The sequence below is a fragment of the Rhinopithecus bieti genome, unplaced genomic scaffold (genome assembly GCF_001698545.2).
Source record: "Rhinopithecus bieti isolate Rb0 unplaced genomic scaffold, ASM169854v2 scaffold_12070, whole genome shotgun sequence".
Taxonomy (NCBI): domain Eukaryota; kingdom Metazoa; phylum Chordata; class Mammalia; order Primates; family Cercopithecidae; genus Rhinopithecus; species Rhinopithecus bieti.
Genome location: NW_016807449.1, coordinates 8,476 through 26,245, shown reverse-complemented (window position 1 = coordinate 26,245; position 17,770 = coordinate 8,476). Strand labels below are relative to the sequence as shown.

General features: G+C 53.8%; 1 protein-coding gene across 2 annotated transcripts; it reads right to left on the bottom strand.

The window, feature by feature from the left end:
- Positions 1 to 424: 424 nt before the first annotated feature.
- MFGE8 (milk fat globule EGF and factor V/VIII domain containing) lies at positions 425 to 14,899 on the bottom strand. 2 transcript variants are annotated; one of them, XM_017882042.1, is made up of 9 exons: positions 14,682 to 14,899; positions 11,252 to 11,383; positions 8,688 to 8,869; positions 8,116 to 8,268; positions 7,247 to 7,391; positions 2,975 to 3,159; positions 1,420 to 1,575; positions 1,139 to 1,296; positions 425 to 783 (listed from the first exon to the last, which is right to left on the bottom strand). In XM_017882042.1, the coding sequence occupies exons 1-8, from the start codon at positions 14,752 to 14,754 to the stop codon at positions 1,159 to 1,161; spliced, it is 1,164 nt and encodes a 387-aa protein (XP_017737531.1). In that variant the 5' UTR covers positions 14,755 to 14,899; the 3' UTR covers positions 425 to 783; positions 1,139 to 1,158. The 2 variants fall into 2 exon arrangements, with proteins under 2 accessions (XP_017737531.1, XP_017737530.1); XM_017882041.1 differs by having other exon boundaries at positions 425 to 1,296.
- Between the last annotated feature and the right edge of the window lie 2,871 nt (positions 14,900 to 17,770).

The following is a 17,770-nucleotide window of genomic DNA, read 5'->3' as shown; positions in this document are numbered from 1 at the left end:
GACATAAAGAAAGATGGGGCCGGGTATGGTGGCTCACGCCTGTAATCCCAGCACTTTGGGAGGCTGAGGCAGGTGGATCACGAGGTCGAGTGATTGAGACCATCCTGGCCAACATGGTGAAACCCCATCTCTACTAAAAATACAAAAATTAGCTGGGCATGGTGGTATGCACCTATAGTCCCAGCTACTTGGGAGGCTGAGGCAGGAGAAACGCTTGAACCGGGAGGCAGAGTTTGCAGTGAGCCAAGATCACATTATTGCACTCCAGCTTGGCAACAGAGCAAGACTGTCTCAAAAGAAAAAAGAAAAAAAAAAGCAAGCAAGCAAGCAAGCTGGGGCTCAGAGAGGACCACAGGTGGGGGATGGGGAAACCAGTGCAATTTAAATCCCATTCCCATGAAACAATAAGGAACCACACCAAGAGTTCCCGTGAAGAAGATAAATATATTTTGGAAGCTGCCTGTGTCCTCTGGGGTGAAAAGCCAGCACAGAGGGCCCCAAACACCCACCCTGCCAACCCATGCCCTCCTCTGACCTCACTCCCTTATCTCCCCATAGACCCACCCCGCCCCCTTCTGTCTCACTGGGCTTCAGGACAAGGGGCAAGAGAGGTATCCAGGGAGACAAGGGGAAGTGTCTTGGTGACAGGGGGCAACAGAAGTTGTGGCCACATGGTACCCCAGGGCCGACGCAGGGCTGATGGGCAAGAGGCTGTTATCTCCAGCCTGGCGCTTCAGGGCCTTTCTTGAGGACACCACGGGAATGCGGTGTGTGAGAGAGGGGCTAGAAGAGACAGAGACACACACACCTGGGATCGGGGGTCTGGACAGGGGCAGGGAAACCACACGCCCTACTTTGCCCTTTCCTGTCCATCCCAGACCTACTCAGATCTCTCAGTGCCTAAGAAAACAGGACAGTGAGGGCTGGGGGTTAGGGGATGGGGCTTAGGGGTTGGGGCAGGGCCCGTGAGAGGTGGAGGGTGAGGAAGAGGGAGGGAGGGGTGACTGTGTGATGGTGACTGTGTGATGGTGACTGTGTGATGGTGCTGCCTCTGAACACCCTCCCCTTCCCCAGTCCCATGGCGATTTAAAGGGGCTGAGAAGCCAGGAGGTGGTGGGCCCATGGAAAACAGGAGGACCTGGGGATGGCAAGTGGCCACTAACAGCCCAGCAGCTCCAGGCGCAGGGCGATGCGGTTGTGCCAGGCTACAGGCAGGACACGCACATAGCGAGCCAGGATGGGCGTCTCAAACAAGTTCTTCTTGTGGGAATGGTTGTCCCGGTTGCCAGGGAAGATCTAGAGGCAGAGCAGGTGTCAGGAGGACCCCAAGCTAGCCCCCCTCCCCTCAGAGCCCCAGGCCAGACTCCCAGGGAAGTAATGAAGGAATGGCAAAGGGTGGGCAGCTGGACAGATACCTACCTTGCTGCTGCCAGTCCTGGGGTCCTGGTACTCAGTCCAGTTCGCACTGTCATTACTGTAGGCCACCTTGTAGGATGCCACAAACTGGACGGAGCCAAAGTTACGGGCCCCCTGGGTGATGATGCCTGTCACCTCCTTTGGGGAGCCCAAGTCCACCTACAGAAGAAATCAACCACATTTTCTCTGCTTGGACCATCTCCAGTAAGGTGAAAAGAGGCAGACACACTGAGGCATGAATTCTAGTTTTGAAAAAAAACTACTTGGTTGAGCCTCAGTTTCCTTGGCTATAAAATGGGCATAAGGCCGGATGTGGTGTCTCATGCCTATAATCCCAACACTTTGGGAGACCGAGGCGGGTGGATCACCTGAGGTCAGGATTTTGAGACCGGCCTGGCCAACATGGTGAAACCCTGTCTCTACTAAAAATACAAAAAATTAGCTGGGCATGATGGCGGGTGCCTATAATCCCAGCTACTAGGGAGGCTGAGTCAGAAGAACCACTTGAAATCCCAGCTACTAGGGAGGCCAAGTCAGAAAAACCACTTGAACCCAGGAGGCAGAGGTTGCAGTGAGCCAAGATGGCACCACTGCACTCCAGCCTGGCTCTGTCTCAGAAAAAAAAAAAAAAAAAAAAAAAAAGCCTTGGGGGGGCATAAATAATACCACCTACTTGGCCACACATGGTGTTCGGTACCTCACTGCTGTAAGGCTCGTAGAGTCTGGGCCCTGGCCAACTCAACACCAACCACCCCTGCCTGAGACCTGCACTATACTGTGATGGGAAGAAGGACAGGAGAGGCCACAGCCTGGAGGGGCATGAACTGCTCTAGAGGCTCCCTGCAGCGCTGCCCACAGTCGACACTGGTCCTGAGGGTGTCCACAGGCAGGCAGCTCCTCACAGAACCCAGTTCCATAGTGTGCTCCATGGGGCCCTGAGACAGACCTCCTGTCCTCAGTCCCTGACCTCCCTGGAGAACCTGCCGGCTGCGCCTGGACACACAGTTCCCCAACATCCAGGTGTAAACCCAACTCACTGCCAGCCAGCAGGTGGGTACTAGGCAGATTGTCGTCCTGCCAGCTCTCAGCTTCCTCATCTATAAAACAAGCTCTGGCTTTCCATGACTCTCTTTTGTTTCCCAGTTTCAATGACAGACAAGGGCTGTCACATGGTGGCTTCTTAGACACTGAGTCAGAGAATATGTATGCTGTGCTCAGGGGAGAGGTCCCAAGATGCCTGGGTCATGTCTCCCTCTTCCGCCTCTGCCCTGCTGTCCACAGGCTGAGCCTTGTCAACCCTGTGGCAGCCCATAGAGCAGCTCTCCTCCTGTGTATAAACACACACACACACACACATATCCTTTTTCCACCTTAGTGGAAGCAGGATCGGGAGAAGGGAGTACAGGTGTGAAGAAGAAAGAAAAGCCAAAGAAAAATAAGGCTTTTCCAGAACTCTCTTAGGGAGCAGAAGCCTGGGCTGGGGAGAGGTCAAAGATCTGGCAGTCCCACCTCATCCCGCCCAACCCCAGCCCTGCATCCCAAGAAGGGACTGACCCACCTGCAGCCACTGATCGTTACTGTAGCTCCCCGCAACCCAGGCGTTGAAGTTGCCCTGCTTGTCCAGCCGTGCGTAGGAGGGGTTCCAGCTGAAGAGATGCAAGCCCCAGGTCTTGTAGCTGCTGGAGGCCGTGATCTGCTTGTCAGGGATGCTGTTATTCTTCAGGCCCAGGGGATTGAAGCATCCTGCCAGCAAGGTGGGCTGTCATCTAGATCTGGGATCCACAGCTCCCAGGGGCGGGAGCACAAGGCGATGAAGCGGAAAGAACTCTGTGGATCCTGACCAGCCCCTGGCATGCTCTTCAGCAACAGAAAACAGCTCCATCCACCTTGCAGGGCCAACTGTGCGACCCTCTCACTGCCAGCCCCACCAGTTCCTCACCACAACCAGCCGGGCTCAGCTCCTCACAGCTCACCCAAGACCTCCCACTCACCACCCTTCTCCCTCTGCACCAGGGAAGCCCCTGCTCCACCACCTCCTGCCCTCCTTCAATGCCTGACTCTGGAGACACCTCCTCCAAGAAGCCTGCTCTACTTCACTTGGGCAGGATTTCTTCCTCTTCTGGACTCACAGCACTGCCTCCATCGCCTCGGCCTCCCATCCGTCCCATGGCACAGCCACTATCTACTTTAATAACAACCAGCTCATTTATTCAGTGCTTACTTCAGTCATTTTTTTCTGCCACCAAAAAAAAAAAAGAAAAAAAACACTAAATGAAGTAGAAATTAGTAAGCCCATTCTACAGATGAGAAAACTGAAAGACATTAAGCATCGTGCCCAAGTCACATACAAACTCTTAATGTCACACTATGGCATCACCTCCACCATCCACACATCCCAGCTAGATGATGAAGGCCTGCCTGGTGGCGACGCAGTGATGAACAGGACAACACCCCTGCCCTCCAGCAGCTGGCAGTTAGAGAAATCAGACAACTCCTGGGGCTCAGGAACATCTCTATTTCCATTCCCCAGAAGCTCCCCGACTTAGTGTCTCCCAGAGGGCCTTCGCACACTCAGATGTTCTGGGCATGCTGTCACACAGGCCTGTGAGGGCTGGCCCGGGAAGCTGCCCTTTGTTTCACTCAGCCCTGCCTCAAACACCCAGGAATGTGCTGGGCTGTCTTGCATTCGTATCTGCATGTGGCATATGGATAGAACAGTTGGGGATGGGCAGGAGATACAACTCCCAAGAGAATGATGGGGGTGTCTCCTCACTCCACAAGTGTCTATCCCTCTGGGGAGTTGAGGGAGGCAGGAGTGGACGGTGGGACTGGAGAGCCCCCTGCAATCTGGGAGCCAACTAAGTTATATCACTGCCCTCCAGACACCTGCACCCTCACCACTCAAGACATTTGCCTCCAGGGTGTGTTGACAATGCCTGCCGATGGGACCATCGCCTCCTGATGGTTGTGCACCAGGGAACCACCACCTTCCCCCTCAAAGAGAGGCTACTGGGCTGGGAACTGGTTGTCCCTTGGTCCCAGAAGAGGAGAGGCCTGAGGCGGGCTAAAACCTGGGCAGCTTTGCAGAGGACACTAATTCTGCACAATGTACTCCATGCAGACCTCTCTACAGATCATCTGCTTCTAGCGGTTCATACCCTCCTCACTCAGCCTCCCCAGGAAGTCAGACAGCCTTCCTGGTAAAATACAGTTGGAAGGGGCACCAGGGAAGGGGCAGAACTGTCAGCTCCATCACTCTAGGAAGTCCCTTCCTCTTTCTGGGTCTCAGTCTCCCCATCTTTAAAATAAGATACTAGGGGAGTAATTCTCCCAGATCACCTGGGGATCTTGTTAAAAAAAGATTCTGTTTCAGCAAGTGCAGGCTAGGGCTTTTAGTCTGTATTTTTTTTTTTTTTTTTTTGAGACACAGTCTCACTCCGTCACCCAGGCTGGAGTGCAGTGGCATGATCTCGGCTCACTACAACCTCTGCCTCCTGACTGGGTTCAGGCAATTATCCTGCCTCAGCCTCCTTAGTAGCTGGAATTACAGGCGCCCACCATCATGCCCGTCTAATTTTTGTATTTTTTTAGTAGAGACAGGGTTTTGCCATGTTGGCCAGGCTAGTCTTGATCTCCTGACCTCAGATGATCCACTGGCCTCGGCCTCCCAAAGTGCTGGGATTATAGGTGTCAGCCACCGCACCCAGCCTCAGTCTGTATATCTGAGAAGCTCCTAGGTGATGACACTGTGGGTCCCTGGGGCTCTTCACCTACCAAGCTGCCCCTCAGTCTCTAGGATCCAGCTCCACTGGCCTTCTTTCCATCCTTCAACATGCCCCAGGGCCTTTGCACTTACCAATTCCTTGCCTGCAGTGCTCTTTTTAAGTTTTTCATGTGGCTGGCTCTCCATCATTCAGGCCCCCAGTCAAAGGTCTTCCCAACAGAGCAGTCCTTGTCTTGCTCTCTCCCCTCACCCCAGGTCATGATCATCTCATCACCCTCTAGCTTTTCTTCAGAGCTGTTACTGCTCTCTGTCATCTGTTCCTTGCCTCAAGTCTGCCTCCCTTGCTACAGTGCAAATTCCATGAGGTCAGGCAATCATTCCCTAGAGCCAAGTACCCAGGAGGGGCTTAATCAATATCTTAATAAACATCAATTGAATTAAATAATTAATTCACCAAAGGCACCATGCCTGCAAAGAGGAATCCCTTGTGGAATCCCAGGTACCCCCAGACCTCAGCCCCACCCCCACACACGCACACATGCACCAACACTCTCCAGCTGACTGGAAGGCCTATAGGGAAAGGAGTGGTCCAGACCCTGAAGGAAGCAGACAGGGTACCTGGGCTTCCTTGGTTTGCAAGGCTCACCCTCTCTTGGCCCTGAGCAGGGGCCAGCCATGCCTGGATCCAGGCAACTTTAATGGCCAAAGGCTTCAAGCCAAAACAGCAAGTGGCAGGGACTCCAGGGAGAGGTACACAGACCTGGCTCTGTCCTTTCCCCGTAGGCTACATTTCCTTCTAGCAGAAGGCAGTCGTATACTCCCCACTGAAACAATAAGGCTCCAAAGGCCCCCTGGTGGAGGAAGCATACCTACTCAAGTTCACGCTAAAAACACTAAACCCAGCCAGGCACTGAACTCAGCTCTGAGGGGTATTTGGGTGGTGCCTGAAATGAGACAACAGGAAGAGGTGTCACAGAGGGGAAAGGGGGGGCACAGGAAGGCAGGTCTGGGTAAGATAAAAATGCCAGTGGGTAAGATAAGAACCTCCACTCTGCAGCTCTGCTTAGCGAGTCTTACAGTTCCACTGACGGCCAGCAGGTGGCACTGTGGCTGCAAAGAGAGAGAAATACCCAGACCTCAAAAAGGAAAGCTGAGTTGAGCTGCGCTGAGGCAATCAATGTCTGTTAGCCCAAACCCTGCACCCTAACCGCGCCAAGGCTGTCTCCTGGGTCTGCAGAAAGCTGTCCCTTTCTGGTCCCTCCGAGCTCTCCATCTGGGGAATTTCTTTGGGAATCTCTGGAAAAGGCAGCAAGAAGCACCAGCTCCAAGCCTCATGGTCCAAGAAGCCCCTGTGTTTCTCTGGAGTGCAGACTCTAAGAGTTTGGCAAGGAAAGCTCTGGATAGGTGGGGCCGGGAGCCCAGAGATCTAGACCAAGTCTTTGTCTTTTTTTTTTTTTTTTTTTTTTTTTCCTTTTGTGGAGAACGGGGTCTCGCTGTATTACCCAGGCAGGTCTCGAACTCCTGGGCTCAAGCTATCCTCCCGCCTCTGCCTCCCTGAGAACTGGGATTACAGGCGTGAGCCACCGCGCCCAGCTAGACCAAGTCTTAATACCTACCAGATGTGTACCCTTAATAAATCATTCATAGGGGCCCCACGCCCCTCATTCATTCATTCACTCATTCATCAAATATTTATTGGGTCCCTATAAACCAGACACCATTCTAGGCACTGGGAATACCGAAGCAAACAAAACAGACAAATTATCTGCCCTCGTAAAGCTGACATCTGCCAAACACACGTAACGCTACATGTTCTAGAAGCTACAGGACAGGAGCCAACCAGAAGAAGTGAAAATACTTTGAAAATCGATGTCTTTTTCTCTATCAACCAGAACGCCCTGGGTCATAGGCTGGCCGACAGCAAACACCTGGGTGGGACTGCTATGGTCAGGTGAGTCCCTAGAGTGCGTTTCCTGAGTGAAGCCTGGTCCCCGGGCCTTGTTGCTGCCCTACCCAGCTCAGTTTGGCTGAGAAAAGAGGCAGCAGGGAGGGCCACCTCCTAGGACTGGCCCACGGTGCCCCCCTACCGGCACCCCCAGCACTCACCGTCCAACTCACAGCCCAGTAGCTCAAAGCGCAGAGTACAGGCCGTGTGGCAGCTCGTGGGGTACAACCTCACATACTGAGCCTCCACAGGGGTCTCAAACAGGTTGACATGCACCGCATTTTTGTTCCAGTTACCCGCAAACTCCTAGGAGGGAAGGGACAAGACTGGGGGAGGGGGGTCCATCTGGGCAGTCCCCCTCCCTAGGGTTACATCATCTTCCTTTTCAGACCTGGGAGGCAGAGGTAGGGCTGGAAGGGTGAAGAGGACTTGGAAGAGCCAGCAGGGGCTCACATAGCAGCCTCTCCTTTGGTCACTCCGTACCCCTCCACACAGATTCTCCTCTCACTTTCCTTAATCATCATGGAGCCTGGGCATAAACCCCTATAGTTGACACAGGGTCACCTGTAACCTACAGGGTGCCTCTTTGCAAATTAGGAAAAGGCACTCGTTTCTCAAATAGTTTATTATGACAATTTTCTGACAGAGTTCCACAAATGTACAATGCCTGTACTGTGAATGGTGCCTGCTTAGTAATGACGTCCTTGAGCAGTGTACAACCTACACAACTGTACATGTACCCCTGAAGGCTCAGAATGAAACCCAGCTCCACCACCACTACCACCCTCAACAGGTCACTGTACCATTTGGGTCTCACTAGTCTCATCTCTAAAGTGGGACTATTGCTTGTAAACCACTGAACATGGACACAGTCTGGGTTTCCCAATTTCTAGAAGCCAAGATGCACCCGAAGACCCATGTCATGGCCAATCACCCAGGGTTCTCTGAACTCACTGGGGGTCCTCAGTCAATGCTAGAACCTTAGTGGGTATGGACCACAGCCCCTCTTTCAGGCCCCAACAAGACCTACCTTGTGTTTTTCATTAACATCATGGATGAAATCGAATTCATGTCCATTAAGGCTGTAGGCCACCTTGAAGGCCTTCAGGTACTCACAACTAGCCAAGCGGCTGGCACCCTGCGTCACCACACCTGTTACCCACATCCTCCGCAGCAGGTTCACCTGGACACAGGGCAGGGGAGATGGCACCCTTATCTCCTGGGTTCTTTCCACTCAAGATCCAAGCAGACCCATCCCTTCACTCTCTGCACTGGGTGGGGGAACAACCCAACAACAGCAGTAAAGAAGGGGCAACTGAGCACACCACCCGCACAAAGTGCCTGCTTCTTCTGCCCCGGCCTCTAGAGGCCTCATCGAGTACCCACAGCCCTCCACAGCCTGGGGCCCGCTCCCCCTTCACCCTGACCCCATACCAGGTTCCCCCAGGGATGCCATCCACTTACAGACACTTCACCTGTGGGAACTTGCCACCTTGCCACCTGAACTCCAGTGATGCACCCTCCCATGGTAACCCCCAAATGCAGGAACATTCATCGAGCCTTCTGTCCATCGCTCCGCCCCAGGGTCATCCCCAGGCATACCTGGATCCAGGGGTTATCATCATTGCTGCTGGGTGTCCAGGCATTGACCATGCCTGCGCGGTTCAGGCGGGCCAGCTCCGGGACCCAATGCTGCAAACCCAAGAAGGTCACACGCACAGATGAGGCGGTGATCTGTGAGTTGGCAATGTTCCCATTCTCCATGCCCAGCGGCTCCACACACTCTGAGGGGAGGGAGGTGACAGTCAGGTGGCTATCCCAGCAGGTTCCTGGGCCCAGCTGGGACCCAACGGACAAGAAAATAAGACTCAATGGCCTCTGCCTAGGCCCCAGGGCCGGGGAGAACCTCAGAGCCTCTCTCAGAACAAAGACCACAAAGGGACAATGAAGGCAGTGCCCAGGACAAGCTGCCAAGAGAAGGTGTGTGGCTGGGAGTGGTGAGGACAAGGGGGTTGGGCAGAGTCATGGGAGGCCAGGACCCAGGGCTGCCAGAGGATCCCAGCCAGGGTAGCACTCTGGGGATGGCCGTGATTGGCACTCATGGAAAATAGAGTCCCCCTCCAGGCTGTGGGAGGTGGCCATGTTCATATAGGGCATCTGGCAGCAATTAGTCTGGTGCACAGAATACCAGTGTGACCCCCTCTTCCTCAGTGTCCCCCCCCCCCACTAGGAAGGGACACCATCCTCAGCCAGCCCCTGGCTTCCTCAGGAGGGTGGCTTTGGGAGAAGGGTTACCTTGGTTGGCAGCGAACAGTACCAGCACTGCACACAAAGAAAGAAGCTAATCTGCCTGGAGTTTTCTAGAATCCCACTAGTAGGAGTTCTCCAGGTGGGGCACAAATGCCATTCTGCTTTCCCTCTTTGTGCCTTCCACCTGTGGGCCCTCACCTAGCCATCTGTGAACATGCCCTTGGCCAAGGCCCCACCCCCTCACCATCACTCCAGCAGTGCGGTCCCAGGAACCCAGGACAGCTACGAGGCCCACCTACAGGCCAAGCTTCTCTCATCACCTGGGGATCCCCCAGCGTGTTCCTGGGCCTTCTAGCTGCCAAGCAGAGAACCCACAGACAGATCTATTCTTCCTCCAGCATCACAGGCTCAGATGAGCTCGGTGTTAGCGCACTCTGGCTGGGAGGGGAACGCGCAAAGTGAGGCCAGAGCCCCAAGACCAGAGCTCGGCCAGTGGCTGAGATTTGACCCCAGTCTGCCTCCAGGACAATCCCTATACCCCACCATACTCACACCGTGAAGGAGTCCACTGTGCATTCTTTGGGCCCACAGGGTCCTTGTTGGCTCTAAGGAAACATACCACATAAAAGGCTAGGAAGAGCTACGAAGGTCCCTCTGAGGGCTTCCTCCGCTGTGTGGTCACCCCTGCCTTCTTCCTGGGTGCAGCCATGTCCAGCCTGGGGCAGATCTCAGGCCCAGACGCTAGAAGTCAGGGTGGGTAATTCCAACTCAGGCATACCCACGGTTACCTCAGCTCCCAGGACACTCGTTAGTGGCCCCACCGGGCCCCACCCAGGGCTCTGATTGCCTTAGCAACCCGTCCCCCAAACCATATATACACCTTTCCACCCAGATCTCAAACACATCTGGCCTCAGGCCAGGGCCCAAGGCACAGGCCCCAGGGCCACTTGGGAGGTAAAAGGCATCCTACACACTTGACCTGCTCTCTCCCAGGGCTCCTGCTCCCACCCAGCTGGCTCAAGCCCCCTGCCCCCTCCTTCTGGAGGCCAGCAAACCTCAGAGTCCATCCCCACATCTCCCTGAAGGAGGGCAAGATGTCCCCTGCCCCCTACCCAAGATGCTCAGCGACCGACCTGCTAGATTCAGAAACCCAGGACCCCCACTCCACCCATCCCTGGGCCCGCATGTGGGCGACTCGCCTACCCCATGAGGAGTCCTGGTGGGGCGGGAGCACTAAGTGGAAGGGACTCCAGCTGGGCCTGGAGGGAGGACAGCAGGGGAACTGCTATTGGCACCCCACCTAGGGCCATTCTGTGGCCAAGTGGATAACCAGGCAGGTCATACAAGGCCCCTCTGGGCACGCAGGGCCTCTGACCACCTGACCTCGAGGGGATGGCTCAGCTGGCCCAGGCCTCTCCCTCCTCCCCCCGAGCTCTGTGATGAGGCCGCAGGTCAAACTTGGGCCAGGAACTGTCAGACTCTGAAACCAAGCCTGATTTACTGAGTTCCTGGGCCCCAAAAGACTAAGAATGTGTTTGTTTTCCCCTCTTAGGTAGAAAAATCCTCACGACTTAATCCTAATGCTGTGTGTCTGGCTCATGGTGACTCAAGAAACAGCACTCCCACAACCTCCAGGGTGACCACGACCCCTCACTCCTCTGTAGCAGCATCAGGCCTGGCCAGCAGTCTCAGGAAAGAGGGCCAGGCAGAAAGAAGGAAGAAACACGAACCTTTTACCCCCTTGGTCTAACTGAGGCTCTGTCTCTCTCTCTTAATCTCCCCAGAGGAAGCCTTGACACCTCCACTGGGGTGGGGACGGCAGGGAGGGACTAAGGCCAGAACATGGCCTATGCCACCAGGGCTGTGGCTCAGGCTCTACTGCCAGAAACAGGCAACAAGCACCCCCAGATACTCACTCATCTCACAGTGGCTGCCCGCGTAGCCCTCAAGGCACGTACAGGTGTATGAGGGGAAGACGTCCCCTCGCACTTCTTGGGAAATCTCCTTGCATAAACCACCATTGTGGCAGGGGTTTTTGGAACAGATATCTGGGGACAGAGACAGGTAAGATGAGCAGGTGATCAGGAAGGAGCTGGGGACAGAGATGAGAAGTAGCAGATGGGCCCAGCCCAAAAGGACCCTCCACTCAAACTCAGCCCATTATCTCTTCCTCTCCCTCTTCCCCAGTCTGCTGCTGGATGGAGCCTGAGTCAGCCTAGAGCCAAGGAAGTCCACGTGTAGGCGAATCAGCCCACATAAGGGAAGTGCCCAGCTTTCCAAGTGGCCTGGGAGAGTCCAGAAAAGCGCTGGCTGACAATGGGAATGGTGCTGAGGACCACTGCCCACTGGCAGAAGAGCTGGCAGCGGGGATCTGGAGAGGCAGGCAAGGTCCAGGGCAGGTCTCTTGGCAGCAGTCTGATTGCAAAGGAGGCCTATGAGGACTTTAAGGCAGGGGCAGTGGAAGGAAGCATTGTCCTGGCCCACCGAGCAGGTTCTGCCCACCAATTCAGGCATAGGTCAGTCACAGATGTCACCTCCAACGGCAGCCCTGACTCAGGAACAGCACAATGATCATCCAGGAAACATTGAGAGGGCCAATGACCATGCTGGGCCCCTGAGACAGAGAAATCAGATGCAGCTCAGGCCTCAAGAAGCCAACGGGAAAGAGGCCAGCAAGTCCACAGATGAGGAACATTGCCCAACGCTCCAGAAGCCTGCATGAACTGTCACTGGAGGCATGATTTCTGCTGGGGAGATGGAAGTTTCCCAGAGGAGGGAATATTCAAGCTGGGTCTAGAAGACAAAGTAAGGGGGGTGCCAGACTGGGCAATGAGGAAAGAACGTTCCAAGAAAAGCAGGCGCACAGAGGGTGTGGTATGTTGGAGCACAGTTAGATGCAGCTGGAAGGGTAGGCTGGGGCCAGACTGGGAGGGATCTGAAGAATGACAAGTTTAGTTTTTCATCCTGTAGAGCAGTGCTTTTAACCTTCCTTCACCCTCCTCACCATTGTCCACCAGGGGAGAACAAAAAAAAAAAAAAAAAAGAAAGAAACAGAGATTCTCAAGTGTGAGATGGGAGTGGGAAAGTCAGTTCCAACTGCGGGATGAAGAAGGTTGAAGAGGCCCAAGTGCAGACATGCCGCTGAGCTCCCCTAGGGTGGGGAGCATCTGGTAGCTGCAGACAGGACCCTCTGGCTGAAATGCAGAAATCCCACCGAAGAGGGTGAAGGTGGAGAGCAGGAGAGCGTGGTGAGAGAGGAAGTCAGGGCAGAGGAGTGAAAAGGAAGGGTGATTTCAGAACCACCAGGGGGCAAGGGCTGTAGAGGCCACCAGGGCTTCTGGATGGGAACCTATATGACAGATGTGCACCATCAGCCTCAGTGGTGGAGAACACAGGAGGAGGAACAGGAGGGCCTGTCCTCAATCCCTTGACTCTGGTGGATTGGCTGGGCCCAACAAGGGTCCTCTAGCCGACCTTAGCATCCCAGAAGGGCTGCCTGAGACCCTACACCCAAATCTGTCATTTGGAGCAAGACATGAGAAATCTTTTCACCTTGGCCAGGCGTGGTGGCTCACGCTTGTAATCCCAACACTTTGGGAGGCTGAGGCGGGCGGATCATAAGGTCAGGAGATTGAGACCATCCTGGCTAACACGGTGAAACCCTGTCTCTACTAAAAATACAAAAACTTAGCCGGGCGTGGTAGCACGTGCCTGTAGTCCCAGCTACTTGGGAGGCTGAGGCAGGGGAATGGCATGAACCCAGGGAACGAAGCTTGTAGTGAGCCAACATTGTGCCACTGCACTCCAGGCTGGGCGTCACAGCAAGACTCCGTCTCAAAAAAAAAAGAAAAAAAACAGAAATCTTTTTGCCTCCCCCTCAGAGTCACCCATCCAAGGCTGAAGAGTCCTCCTGGAATTCCAAACCCCCCCAGAGAGTTCATCCCACTCCAGCAACACCATTAATGAGCGATCTGCCCTCAGAGCTCCGCCTCCAAGGGCCTGGGGAGCTTAAAGTGGCTCCCAAGGAGCTATTAGTCATTGGCTTTAAATAGCAGGTAATCCTTCCTCTGACCTGGCAGGCGGGGGCGAGCACTGACACAGACAGAGACTTGGGCTGGGAATGGACTCTTACCTCCCAACTGCACCGGCCCTCTCCCTACACTGCTCCAGGGCAAAACAGTCCAGTGGTAAAAAGGGAAAGTGAAAGATGTACCCTACCCAGCCAGGTTACCTGTATGTAAGGTAGGTATGGTGTTGCCTCCTTCTGGAAAAGGCCAGATCACCCTGTATAAAAACATCTTTGGGACTTCAGAGACCTGCTCTTTCGGGGACTTTCCAGTAACATTTGGCCAGGGTTCAGGTTGGGGGGTACAGAGAAGAGTAGAAAGGGGCTATGAAGATACAGCTGTCTTTCATGGTGGCTGGGGAGGGCCAGGAGCTCCCAAGTTCCTGGGAGCTTGGAGCACTCTGGAAGTTCTAGCCCTGAGGGTAAGGCAGATCACAGGACATAGGGCTGGGGCTCAGCTGTTAACCTGCCTTGCTTCAGTCAATCCCATGAGAAAATGATAGAGGGGCCGCCTAAAGAGTCCTGGCCCTGACCTCTCCCAGCGCTCCACGGTGAATGGCTCGGGGCATCCGCAAGTCCAGCCTGCAAGGGGCCCAACTGGGCGCCGGAGGCCTCCTAGGAGGCGGAGGAGGACCGGGGAAGACACAGCAGCCGGCCAAGGCCGCGGGAGGGAGGGAGTCAGGAGACTCCCATCAGCAAGCAGCCCTCTTCCAAGTTCCTGGCAGCCTCTGGGTCCCCTCCCGGGCCCTACTTACGGCCCGCGTCCACTGCACCGACTCCCCAGACCTTCCCTTATGCGACCAGACACGGACAATTGGGAGCGCAAAAATCCAATGAACTATCCAGCCAATTGGAGTTGGTGGGGAGTTGCCAGGACAAAGTTATCCAGAGAAGACTTATCCATACTAGAGTCCTTGAATCACCCAGGTGGAAGGAGTTCGAAAGTCAAACGCAGTTCCCTGGCCTGATTTTTCACAAGGGAAAAGAGAGGCCCGACACAGCGAATTCCTTTGTCATTATCTGTAAGCCGCATCCTGGGGGCGGCAGGGCTGTCACCCGATGTCCCGAGTCCCAGCCCAAAAACCCCAGCGCAGAGACGACAGGGGCGCATCCCCCTGTCCCGCCAGGGAGCAGCGGGAGAAGCCGCTCCTCTGCCCGGCCCGGTCCCCGGGGCTTTGTCTAAGTTTGTCAACAGTGGAGGTGGAGGGAGGGCGCTGGGCAAACTTGCAAGCGGCGCGGGGAGGAGGGGCGAGGGCCAGAGGGCGGCGCGCTCCACTCACCCAGGGCGACAAGGAGGCTGGGGGCGCAGAGCAGGGCTCCGCACAGCGCGGCCAGCAGGCGGGGGCGCGGCATGCTGCAGGGACACGGGCGCTGGACGGGGAACGCTGGGCTGCTCAGACCCCGCGGGGTTCTGGCGCCTTCTCCTCTGGGACCGGAATAAATCAGGCGGCTCAGCACCTCCCACTGGCCTTGCGCTCCGCCCAAGCCGGCCAGAGGCGGACTTGGGGCGGGGCTCAGCGCCTGGGAGGGAATTGTTTGAAAGGAATTGGAGGGCTGGGGGGTAGTCCGCGATATCTGCCTCTTCCGCCACTGCCACACCGGCGTCCCGCGTCGTGCCAACGGCTGGGTCGCGAGTCTTCAGTCTGCTGGGCAGGTAGAGTTCAGGAGGAGTTTTGTTTTGTTTTAAGATTTTAGACTTGGCCGGGCGCGGTGGCTCAAGCCTGTAATCCAGCACTTTTGGAGGACGAGACGGGTGGATCATGAGGTCAGGAGATAGAGACCATCCTGGCTAACACGGTGAAACCCCGTCTCTACTAAAAAATACAAAAAACTAGCCGGGTGAGGTGGCGGGCGCCTGTAGTCCCAGCTACTCGGGAGGCTGAGGCAGGAGAATGGCGTACACCCGGGAGGCGGAGCTTGCAGTGAGCTGAGATCCGGCCACATGCACTCAGCCTGGGCGACGAGCAGGCTCGTCTCAAAAAAAAAAAAAGATTTTTAGATTGATAAGATGCTACTCTTTATTCATAATGATAAATGCAAATTAAATACAATGGAGGTCGTGTTTCCTTCTCGATGGCAAGTATAAAAGATGTACAGGTTAGTGGAGGCTGTGAGGAACGGTCCAAGCATGCTTCGGTGAGCGTATATTAGTTCAACTTCCCAGAGGGCTAATTTTGGTACACTATCAAAACGGAATGCTGACTTAAGACTTAGCATTCCATAGGAGATTATTCTACAGAAACTTCTATGTGCAAAGATATATACATAGATACCATAGCAATTGTTGAAATGGTAAATACGTAAAAATTAAAAAAATAGAAAAAATTTCATCTCTTGCCTTTGTTGCAAGAAAGTCACATAGACAAATGGAGAGAATGGGCACCTGGTTTGCGAAAGGGAATAAAGAGAGCACTGTCACCGTTGACTTTTATTAAATGTTTGTTTATATGTGCAAATATTACTGTTTACAAATAAGTGATATTAATATAGTGTTTTGGCCAGGCGCGTGGTCAGCCTGTAATCCCACACTTTGCGAGGGCTGAGGCGTTGTGGATCACCTGAGGTCAGGAGTTCCAAGACAGTCTGGCAAGATGGTGACTGTCTCATAAAAATTAGCCAGTGCAGTGGCAGGCACTGTAATCCAGCTACCTCGGGGGAGGCTGGCAGGAGGGAATGGCTTGGACCAAGCGGGCAGAAGGTCCCCAGTAAGCCGGATGTGCACTGATCCGGCCTGGGACGAGTGGACTGTCTCAAAATAAATAATAATAATTAATATAATAATAATATAAATAATAGTGTTCAGCCCAGGAGCGCCAGGCTCATGCCTGTAATGCCAGCACTTTGGGAGGCCGAGGCAGGTGGATCATTAGTTCAAGAATTCAAGATCGCCTGGGAACATGGCAAACCCGTTTCTACAAAAAAAGAATATGAAAATTTCAGGCGATGCTGGTACTCAGCTACTCAAGGAGGTCTGAGGTGGAAATGCTGAACCAAGAGGTCGAGCGCGGTGAGCAAGATGACCCATTTCATCCGCCTGCGGCAACAGATCGATGACGCTGACTCAAAAATTAATAACAATAAGTAATAGTAATAATGACGGTTTAAGTAGACTAGCAACAAACAAAAAAGAACAGGTCACGTATCTTCCCTACTAAGCTGTGTTGAACCTAAGTTGGGGACTTCAGTCCACTGGCAAGATGCCTTTCTTTAATTATTCGGAAGCAGGAGGTAGGGCTCAGTGGCTCATGCCTGTAATCCAGCACTTTGGCGAGCCGAGGCGGGCAGGATCACAGGTCAGGGAATTGAGAGCTCCTGGCTAACACGGTAAACCTGTCTCTACTAAAAGTACAAAAAAATAGCCGGGATGGTGGTGGATGCTGTAGTCCCAGCTCCTTGGGACGGCCGAGGCAGGGAATGGCGTGACCGGAGGTGGAATTACAGTGAGCTGAGATCATGCCACTGCGCTCCAGGCTGGAAACAGAGGCAGACTCCATCTCAAAAAAAAAAAAAAAAAAAAAAAAAAATCGGAGGGGAAAGGGGAAAAGACATATAGGATCGACTGAATAATCACAGAAAAAGCATTTGATAATATCCATCACCTCTTTGTGATAAAACACTCAACAGGCCGGGCGCGATGGCTCACGCCTGTAATCCCAGCACTTTGGGAGGCCGAGGTGAGTGGATCACCTGAGGTCGGGAGTTCAAGACCAGCCTGACCAACATGGAGAAATCCTGTCTCTACTAAAAATACAAAATTAGCCAGGCATGGTGGCGCATGCCTGTAATCCCAGCTACTTGGGAGGCTGAGGCAGGAGAATCACTTGAACCCAGGAGGCGGAGGTTGCGATGAGCCGAGATCGCGCCATTGCACTCCAGCCTGGGCAAAAAAAAAAAAAAAAAAACACTCAACAAACTAGAAGTAAAAGGGAGCTTCCTCAACCTGATTTTTAAAAATCTATGAAAAACTGCCAGGCACAGTGGCTTACACCTGCAGTCCCAACACTCTGAGAGGCCTAGGCGGGCAGATCACCTGAGGTCAGCAGTTCAAGACCAGCCTGACCAACATGGTGTAACCTAGTCCCTACTAAAAATACAAAAAGTAACCAGGCATGGTGGTGCACACCTGCAATCCCAGCTACTTGGGAGGCTGAAGCATGAAAATCACTTGAATCTGGGAGGTGGCAGTTGCCATGAGCCAAGATTACACCCCTGCTCTCTAGCCTAGGTGACAGAGTTAGACTCTGTCTCAAAAAATAAAAAAAGTGTGTATATATATATGTGTGTATATATATATATACATATATATACGAAAAACCCATAGCTACTATCATACTTAATAGTGAAAAACTGAATGTTTCCTCTAAGCTCA